The following is a 12,512-nucleotide window of genomic DNA, read 5'->3' on the forward strand; positions in this document are numbered from 1 at the left end:
GGTAGCACACACACAGACTCTCACTGGTGTCGGTAACGCGCACACACACACACAGACTCTCACTGGGGTCGGTCTCACACACACACACACACACTGACTCTCACTGGGGTCGGTCACACACACACACACACAAACACACAGACTCTCACTGGGGTCAGTCACACACACACACTCACACTGGGGTCGGTCACACACACACACAAACACATACACAGACTGTCACTAGGGTCGGTCACACACACAAACACACACACTGACTCACACTGGGATCTGTCCCACACACACACACAGTGACTCTCACTGGGGTGGGACACACACACACAGCCTCTCACTGGGGTCGGTCACAAACACACACTGACACTCACTGGGGTCGGTCTCACACACACACTCACACACTGACTCTCACTGGGGTCGGTCGCACACACGCACACACACACAGACTCTCACTGGGGTCGGTCACACACACACTGACTCTCACTGGGGTGGGACACACACACACACAGACTCTCACTGGGGTCGGTCACACACACACACACACACACTCTCACTAGTGTAAGTCCCACACACACACACACACACTCTGACTCTCACTGGGGCCGATCCCACACACACACTGACTCTCACTGGGGTCGGTCACAAACACACACACACACTAACTCTCACTGGGGTCGGTAGCACACACACACACACTGACTCTCACTGGGGTCGGTCACACACACACACAAACACACAGACTCTCACTGGGGTCAGTCACACACACACACACTCACACACAGACTCTCACTGGGGTCGGTCACACACACACTGACTCTCACTGGGGTCGGTCACACACACACACAAACACATACACAGACTGTCACTAGGGTCGGTCACACACACAAACACACACACTGACTCTCACTGGGATCTGTCCCACACACACACACACTGACTCTCACTGGGGTGGGACACACACACACAGCCTCTCACTGGGGTCGGTCACACACACACACTGACACTCACTGGGGTCGGTCTCACACACACACTCACACACTGACTCTCACTGGGGTCGGTCGCACACACGCACACACACACAGACTCTCACTGGGGTCGGTCACACACACACTGACTCTCACTGGGGTGGGACACACACACACACAGACTCTCACTGGGGTCGGTCACACACACACACACACACACACACACTCTCACTAGTGTAAGTCCCACACACACACACACACACTCTGACTCTCACTGGGGCCGATCCCACACACACACTGACTCTCACTGGGGTCGGTCACAAACACACACACACACTAACTCTCACTGGGGTCGGTAGCACACACACACACACTGACTCTCACTGGGGTCGGTCACACACACACACAAACACACAGACTCTCACTGGGGTCAGTCACACACACACACACTCACACACAGACTCTCACTGGGGTCGGTCACACACACACTGACTCTCACTGGGGTCGGTCACACACACACACAAACACATACACAGACTGTCACTAGGGTCGGTCACACACACAAACACACACACTGACTCTCACTGGGATCTGTCCCACACACACACACACTGACTCTCACTGGGGTGGGACACACACACACAGCCTCTCACTGGGGTCGGTCACACACACACACACACACACACACACACACAGACTCTCACTGGTGTAAGTCCCACACACACACACACACTCTGACTCTTACTGGGGTCGATCCCACACACACACACACTGACTCTTACTGGGGTCGGTCACACACACAGACACACACACTGACTCTCCCTGGGGTCGGTCCCAGATACACACACACACACTGACTCTCAGTGGGGTCGGTCACACACACACACACACACACACACACAGAGAGACACAGACTCTCACTGTAGTCAGTCACACACACACACACACACACACACACACACACTAACTCTCACTGGCGTCGGTAACACACACACACACACACACACTGACTCTCAGTGGGGTCGGTCCCACACACGCACACATACACACACACTGACTCTCACTGTGGTCGGTCACACACACACGCACACACACACACACTGACACTCACTGGGGTCGGTCTCACACACACACAGACTCTCACTGGGGTCGGTCACACACGCACACATAGAATCTCACTGGGGTCAGTCACACACACAGACACACACACACTGACTCTCACTGGGGTCGGTCACACACACACACACACTGACTCTCACTGGGGTCGGTCACACACACACACACACACAAACACAGACACAGACTGTCACTAGGGTCGGTCACACACACAAACACACACACTGACTCTCACTGGGATCAGTCCCACACACACACTGACTCTCACTGGGGTGGGACACACAGACTCTCACTGGGGTCGGTCACACACACACACTGACTCTCACTGGGGTCGGTCACAAACACACACACACACACTAACTCTCACTGGGGTCGGTAGCACACACACAGACTCTCACTGGTGTCGGTAACGCGCACACACACACACAGACTCTCACTGGGGTCGGTCTCACACACACACACACACACTGACTCTCACTGGGGTCGGTCACACACACACACACACAAACACACAGACTCTCACTGGGGTCAGTCACACACACACACTCACACTGGGGTCGGTCACACACACACACAAACACATACACAGACTGTCACTAGGGTCGGTCACACACACAAACACACACACTGACTCACACTGGGATCTGTCCCACACACACACACAGTGACTCTCACTGGGGTGGGACACACACACACAGCCTCTCACTGGGGTCGGTCACACACACACACTGACACTCACTGGGGTCGGTCTCACACACACACTCACACACTGACTCTCACTGGGGTCGGTCGCACACACGCACACACACACAGACTCTCACTGGGGTCGGTCACACACACACTGACTCTCACTGGGGTGGGACACACACACACACAGACTCTCACTGGGGTCGGTCACACACACACACACACACACACACACACTCTCACTAGTGTAAGTCCCACACACACACACACACACTCTGACTCTCACTGGGGCCGATCCCACACACACACTGACTCTCACTGGGGTCGGTCACAAACACACACACACACTAACTCTCACTGGGGTCGGTAGCACACACACACACACTGACTCTCACTGGGGTCGGTCACACACACACACAAACACAGACTCTCACTGGGGTCAGTCACACACACACACACTCACACACAGACTCTCACTGGGGTCGGTCACACACACACTGACTCTCACTGGGGTCGGTCACACACACACACAAACACATACACAGACTGTCACTAGGGTCGGTCACACACACAAACACACACACTGACTCTCACTGGGATCTGTCCCACACACACACACACTGACTCTCACTGGGGTGGGACACACACACACAGCCTCTCACTGGGGTCGGTCACACACACACACACACACACACACACACACAGACTCTCACTGGTGTAAGTCCCACACACACACACACACTCTGACTCTTATTGGGGTCGATCCCACACACACACACACTGACTCTCACTGGGGTCGGTCACACACGCACACATAGAATCTCACTGGGGTCAGTCACACACACAGACACACACACACTGACTCTCACTGGGGTCGGTCACACACACACACACACTGACTCTCACTGGGGTCGGTCACACACACACACACACACAAACACAGACACAGACTGTCACTAGGGTCGGTCACACACACAAACACACACACTGACTCTCACTGGGATCTGTCCCACACACACACACAGTGACTCTCACTGGGGTGGGACACACACACACAGGCTCTCACTGGGGTCGGTCACACACACACACACACACACACAAACAGACTGTCACCACATTGACTCTCACTGGGGTCGGTCTAACACACACACACACGCACACAAACACAAACACACACAGACAGACTCTCACTGGGGTCGATCCCACACACACGCTGACTCTTCATCTGGGTCGGTCACACACACACACACACAAACACACACACTCTCACTGGGGTCGGTCACACACACACACACACATCTCAGTGGGATCGGTCCCACACACACACACTGACTCTCACTGGGGTCGGTCCCACACCCGCACGCACACACACACACACACACACACACTGACTCTCGCTGGGGTCGGTCACACACACAGACTGACTCTCACTGGGGTCGGTCACACAGACACACACACACACACATTGACTCTTACTGGGGTCGGTCACACACACACTGACTCTCACTGGGGTCGGTCACACACACACACTGACTCTCACTGGGGTCGGTCACACACACACACACACACTGACTCTCACTGGGGTCGGTCCACACACACTGACTCTCACTGGGGTCGGACCCACACACACACACACACACTGACTCTCACTGGGGTCGGTCACACACACAGACTCTCACTGGGATCGGTCACACACACATACACACACACACACACACTGTCTCTCAGGGGTTGGTCACACATACACACTGATTCTCACTGGGGTCGATCACACACACACACACTGACTCTCACTGGGGTCGGTCACACACACACACACACAGACTCTCACTGGGGTCGGTCACACACACACACACACTCTCACTGGGGTCGGTCACACACACACACACAAACAGATACACTGACTCACTGGGATCAGTCACACACACACACACTGACTCTCGCTGGGGTGGGACACACACACACACAGACTCTCACTGGGGTCGGTCACACACACACACACAGACTCTTACTGGGGTCGGTCACACACACACACACACAGACTCTCACTGGGGTCGGTCACACACACACACTCTCACTGGGGTCGGTCACACACACACACACAAACAGATACACTGACTCACTGGGATCAGTCACACACACTGACTCTCGCTGGGGTGGGACACACACACACACAGACTCTCACTGGGGTCGGTCACACACACACACACAGACTCTTACTGGGGTCGGTCACACACACACACAGACTGTCACTGGGGTAGGTCCCACACACACACACAAACAGACTCTCACTGGGGTAGGACCCACACACACACACAGAAACACACACACACACACACACACACAAACAGACTCTCACTGGGGTAGGTCCCACACACACACACAGAAACACACACACACACACACACACACAGACTCTCACTGGGGTCGATCCCACACACACACACACTGACTCTTCATCGGGGTCGGTCACACACACACACACACACTGACTCTCACATGGGATCGGTCACACACACACTGACTCTCACTGGGGTCGGTCTCACACACACACACACACACTGACTCTCACTGGGGTCGGTCACACACACAGACTCTCACTGGGGTCCGTCACACAGACACACTGTCTCTTAATGGGGTCGGTCACACACACACACACACACACACTGACTCTCATTGGGGTCGATCACACACACAGACACTGACTCTCACTGGAGTCGGTCACACACACACACAGACTCTCACTGGGGTCGGTCACACACACACACAAACACACACACACACTGACTCTCACTGGGGTCAGTCACACACACACACACACACTGACTCTCACTGGGGTCGGTCACACACACACACAGTGACTCTCACTGGGGTAAGTCCCACACACACACACACACACACACACACTGACTCTCACATGGGATCGGTCACACACACACTGACCCTCACTGGGGTCGGTCACACACACACACACACACACACACACACACACACACACACTGACTCTCACTGGGGTCGGTCACACACACACACACACACACACAGACTCTCACTGGGGTCCGTCACACAGACACACTGTCTCTTAATGGGGTCGGTCACACACACACACACACACACACACTGACTCTCATTGGGGTCGATCACACACACAGACACTGACTCTCACTGGAGTCGGTCACACACACACACAAACACACACACTGACTCTCACTGGGGTCAGTCACACACACACACACACACACACACTGACTCTCACTGGGGTCGGTCACACACATACACACACTGACTCTCACTGGGGTCGGTCACACACACACACAGTGACGCTCACTGGGGTCGGCCACACACACACTGACTCTCACTGGGGTCGATCCCACAAACACACACACACACACACACACACACAAACACACTGACTCTCACTGGGGTCACTCACACACACATAGACACACTGACTCTCACTGGGGTCGGTCACACACACACACACACACACACTGACTCTCACTGGGGTTGGTCACACACACACACACACACACAGACACACACACACACACTGACTCTCACTGGGGTTGGTCACACACACACACACTGACTCTCACTGGGGTCGTCCCACACACACACACACACACACACTGACTCTCACTGGGGTCGGTCACAAACACACACACACACCCACACTAACTCTCACTGGGGTCGGTAGCACACACACACACACACTGACTCTCACTGGGGTCGGTAGCACACACACACACACACACAGACTCTCACTGGGGTCGGTAGCACACACACACACACTGACTCTCACTGGGGTCGGTTCCACACACACACACACACACACACACACTGACTCTCACTGGGGTCGGTCACAAACACACACACACACCCACACTAACTCTCACTGGGGTCGGTAGCACACACACACACACACTGACTCTCACTGGGGTCGGTAGCACACACACACACACACACACAGACTCTCACTGGGGTCGGTAGCACACACACACACACTGACTCTCACTGGGGTCGGTTCCACACACACACACACACACACTGACTCTCACTGGGGTCGGTAGCACACACACACACACACTGACTCTCACTGGGGTCGGTAGCACACACACACACACACTGACTCTCACTGGGGTCGGTAGCACACACACACACACTGACTCTCACTGGGGTCGGTTCCACACACACACACACACACACACACACTGACTCTCACTGGGGTCGGTAACACACACACACACACACACACACACACACACACACACACACACAAACACACTGACTCTCACTGGGGTCACTCACACACACATAGACACACTGACTCTCACTGGGGTCACTCACACACACATAGACACACTGACTCTTAATGGGGTCGGTCACACACACACACACACACTGACTCTCACTGGGGTCGGTAACACACACACACACACACACACACACACACACACACACACAGACACACACACACAAACACACTGACTCTCACTGGGGTCACTCACACACACATAGACACACTGACTCTCACTGGGGTCAGTCACACACACACACACACACTGACTCTCACTGGGGTCGGTCACACACACACACACACTGACTCTCACTGGGGTCGGTCACACACACACACAGTGACTCTCACTGGGGTAAGTCCCACACACACACACACACACACTGACTCTCACATGGGATCGGTCACACACACACTGACTCTCACTGGGGTTGGTCACACACACACACACACACACACACACACACACACACTGACTCTCACTGGGGTCAGTCACACACACACACACAGACTCTCACTGGGGTCCGTCACACAGACACACTGTCTCTTAATGGGGTCGGTCACACACACACACACACACTGACTCTCACTGGGGTCGGTCACACACACACACACACTGACTCTCACTGGGGTCGGTCACACACACACACACACTGACTCTCACTGGGGTCGGTCACACACACACACAGTGACTCTCACTGGGGTCGGTCACACACACACTGACTCTCACTGGGGTCGATCCCACAAACACACACACACACACAAACACACTGACTCTCACTGGGGTCACACACACACACACACACACACACACACACACACACTGACTCTCACTGGGGTTGGTCACACACACACACACACACTGACTCTCACTGGGGTAGGTCCCACACACACACACACACACACAGACACACACACACACACTGACTCTCACTGGGGTTGGTCACACACACACACACTGACTCTCACTGGGGTCGTCCCACACACACACACACACACACACTGACTCTCACTGGGGTCGGTCACAAACACACACACACACCCACACTAACTCTCACTGGGGTCGGTAGCACACACACACACACTGACTCTCACTGGGGTCGGTTCCACACACACACACACACACACACACTGACTCTCACTGGGGTCGGTAACACACACACACACACACAAACACACTCTCTCACTGGGGTCACTCACACACACATAGACACACTGACTCTCACTGGGGTCGGTCACACACACACACACACACACACACACACACACACTGACTCTCACTGGGGTTGGTCACACACACACACACACACACACTGACTCTCACTGGGGTAGGTCCCACACACACACACACATAGACACACACACACACACTGACTCTCACTGGGGTTGGTCACACACACACACACTGACTCTCACTGGGGTCGTCCCACACACACACACACACACACTGACTCTCACTGGGGTTGGTCACAAACACACACACACACACACACTGACTCTCACTGGGGTCGGTAGCACACACACACACACTGACTCTCACTGGGGTCGGTTCCACACACACACACTGACTCTCACTGGGGTCGGTAACACACACACACACACACACACACACAGACACACACACTGACTCTCGGGTTGGGCACACACACACACTGACTCTCACTGGGGTCGGTCACAAACACACACACACTGACTCTCACTGGGATCAGTCACACACACACTGACTCTCACTGGGGTCGGTCACACACACACACTGACTCTGACTGGGGTCGGTCGGTCACACAGACACACACACACACTGTCTCTCACTGGGGTCGGTCACACACACACACAGACTCTCACTGGGGTCGGTCACAGACACACACACACACACACACACACTGACTCTCACTGGGGTAGGTCCCACACACACACACACACACTGACTCTCACTGGGGTAGGTCCCACACACACACACTGACTCTCACTGGGGTCGATCCCACACACACACACACACACACACACACTGACTCTCACTGGGGTCGGTCACACACACACAGACTCTCACTGGGGTCGGTCACACACACAGACACACACACTGACTCTCACTGGGGTCGGTCACACACACACACACACAGACTCTCACTGGGGTCGGTCACACACACAGACACACACACTGACTCTCAGGGGTTGGTCACACACACACACTGACTCCCACTGGGGTCTGTCACACACACACACACTGACTCTCACTGGGGTCGGTCCCACCTACACACAGACACACACACACACACACACGCTGACTCTCACTGGGGTCGGTCCCACACACACACACACACACACAGAGACGCAGACTCTCACTGTAGTCGGTCACACACACACACACACACTAACTCTCACTGGCGTCGGTAACACACACACACTGACTCTCAGTGGGGTCGGTCCCACACACGCACACATACACACACACACACACACACTGACTCTCACTGGGGTCGGTCCCACACACACACACTGACTCTCACTGGGGTCGGTCACACACACACACACACACACACACACACACACACACACACACAGACTCTCACTGGGGTCGGTCACACACACACAGTGACTCTCACTGGGGTAGGTCCCACACACACACACACACACAGACTCTCACTGGGGTAAGTCCCACACACACACACACACTGACTCTCACTGGGGTCGATCCCACAAACACACACACACACAAACACACTGACTCTTACTGGGGTCGCTCACACACACACACACACACACACACACACTGACTCTCACTGGGTTTGGTCTCACACACACACACTGACTCTCACTGGGGTCGGTCACACGCACACACACACACACACACTGACTCTCTCTGGGGTCGGTCACACACACACACACACCCACTGACTCTCACTGGGGTCGGTCACACGCACACACACACACACACACACTGACTCTCTCTGGGGTCGGTCACACACACACACACACCCACTGACTCTCACTGGGGTCGGTCACACACACACACACACACTGACTCTCACTGGGGTCGGACACACACATACACACTGACTCATGACGATACGTTTATTCTGGTATGGGGGTCCCACAGAGGGACAGGACAGATGAGTGACTGGGACGGTGGGAGCCGCGCCAGTTGTGGGAAGTGCCACCCTGTGGATTAAGTGCTCTACCTCGCTGCTCTCCACATGGCCCGTTTCTCCGCCTCCAGTGCCCGCTTCTCCGCTGGAGACAGCTCCTTGTCCCGTGCCACTGGGAGGTCAGGGCTCTGCATGCGCAGCCGCTCCTGGTAGCGCCGCTCTGCCTTTGCCGTCCGGATCGGAGCATGGGGTTCAGCAGACTGCGACGAGAATCTGTGTGAGACAACAGCTATTACAAGATCATAAGACATAGGAGAAAAATTAGGCCATTTGGCCACAGAGTCTGCTCCACCATTTCATCATGGCTGATCTACTTTCTCACTCAGCCCCAGTCTCCTGCCTTCCCCTTCTATCCCTTCATGCCCTGACAAATCGAGAATCTAACAATCTCTGTCTTAAATACGCATAAAGACTTGGCCTCCACAGCTGCATGTAGCAAAGGGCTCCACAGATTCAACACTTTCTGGTTCAAGAAATTCTTCCTCATCTCCATTCTAAATGTTCACTCCTCTGACTCTCTCACTATAGGAAACATCCCCTCCACATCCACTCTATCACGGTCTTTCACCATTCAATAGGTCTGAAAGTGGTCGCCCCTCATTCTTCTGAATTCCAGTGAATACAGGCCCAGAGCCATCAAACGCTCTTCATACGACAAGCCATTCAATCCAGGAATTATTTTCATGAACCTCCTTTGAATCCTCTCTATTTTCAGCACATCTTTTCTAAGATAAGGGGCCCAAAACTGCTCACAATACTCCAAGTGAGGCCTCACCAGCGCTTTATAAAGTCTCAACATTACATCCTTGCTTTTATATCCTGGGGTCAACATCACATTCACCTTCCTCACCACAGACTCAATGTGGAAATTAACTTTTCAAGAATCCGGCACGAAACTCACAAGTCCCTCTGTGCCTCAGGCTTTTGTATTTTCTCTTCATTTCAAAAATAGTCAACCGCTTCTACCAAAGTACATGACCGCACACTTCCTGACACTGTATTCCATCTGCCACATTTTTTCTCATTGTCCTAATGCATCCAAGTCCTTCTGTAGCTTCTCTTACCCTCAAAACCAGCAGTTCTCAACCTCCAGGCCGCGGACCGATACATTGCCGCGAAGCATGCAGCGGTACAGCGGTGTCTGGAACGCACCCAGCACATCTTTAAGAAAAAAGCCGAAATAAACAAGCTAATTAGTTAGGTGCCGCCCGGCACGTAAATGTTGGCCCAGCTCAGAGGCGATTGCACCGCTGCATTCTTCGCGGCCCCGAGGTTAGGGACCACTGCTCAAAACTACCTGCCCCTCCACCTATCTTCATATCGTCTACAAACCTTGCAATAAAGCCATCAATTCCAACATTGATATATAGCGAAAAAAGAATCGGTTTCAACACAGATCCCTGTGGAACACTGCTGGTCATCAGCAGCCAGCCAGAAAAGCTCTCATTACTTCCATTCTTTGCCTCCTGCTAATCAGCCACTGTTTTATCAATTACATTTCGTAATACCATAGGCTCGTGGCTTGTTCAGCTGCCTCATGTGTGGCGCCTAGTCCAAGAGTTTCTGAAAATCTAAGTACACAGCATCAACCAATTTTCCTTTCTCTATTCTGCTTGGTATTCCTTCGAAGAACTCCAACAGAAATAGGCCGTTCAACCTGATGGCTCCATGCCGTCCAAGATTCCCATGGAAACTTGTCTATATCCATATGGTGTTAGTGCAGAATAGGCCCTTGCAGTCCTTCAAGCTGCACTGCCAAACAACCCACCGATTTGACCCTCGCCTCATCATGGGACAATTTAAGTAACTAATTAACCTACTAACCGGTATGCTTTTGGACCGTGGGATGAAACTGGAGCACCTGGAGAAAATACACTAGTTCTACAGGGATGATGGACAAACTCCTTACAGAGGACGCTGGAACTGAATTCCAAACTCCAACACCTGGAGCTGTAATAGTGACATGCTTACTGCTACACTACCGTGGTGTCCACTAAACTCGTCACATTTGCCTGTATTTGGTCCATTTCCCTCTCAGCTAGAGATTCCCAACTTGGAGTCTAGAAAAACTCTTAGTTAATGGTATTAGCCCATGACAGAAAGAAGTTGGGAATCTGTGGTCTAAACCCTTCCTATCCATGCACATGTCCAAGTATCTTTTAAACTTTGTTAATATCTCTGCCTTAACCCTTCCTGAAGTTGAAGACCAGCTCTTTAGTTTCCTAACATTAAGGGAAAGTTGGCTATCAGGACACTATGTTACTGGGTTCTCCATCTCCTTCCTGTGCTCTAACTCATCGGCATTGGAGATGT

General features: G+C 53.3%; 1 protein-coding gene across 1 annotated transcript in view; it reads right to left on the reverse strand.

The window, feature by feature from the left end:
• Positions 1–12,512, reverse strand: part of scrib (scribble planar cell polarity protein) — a 353,260-nt gene that overhangs the window by 51,734 nt on the left and 289,014 nt on the right. Inside the window, 1 exon segment of the mRNA XM_072254338.1 lies at positions 10,233–10,412. Coding sequence (XP_072110439.1) covers positions 10,233–10,412 — 180 coding nt within the window.

Source organism: Mobula birostris, chromosome 3, assembly GCF_030028105.1.
Source record: "Mobula birostris isolate sMobBir1 chromosome 3, sMobBir1.hap1, whole genome shotgun sequence".
Lineage (NCBI taxonomy): Eukaryota > Metazoa > Chordata > Chondrichthyes > Myliobatiformes > Myliobatidae > Mobula > Mobula birostris.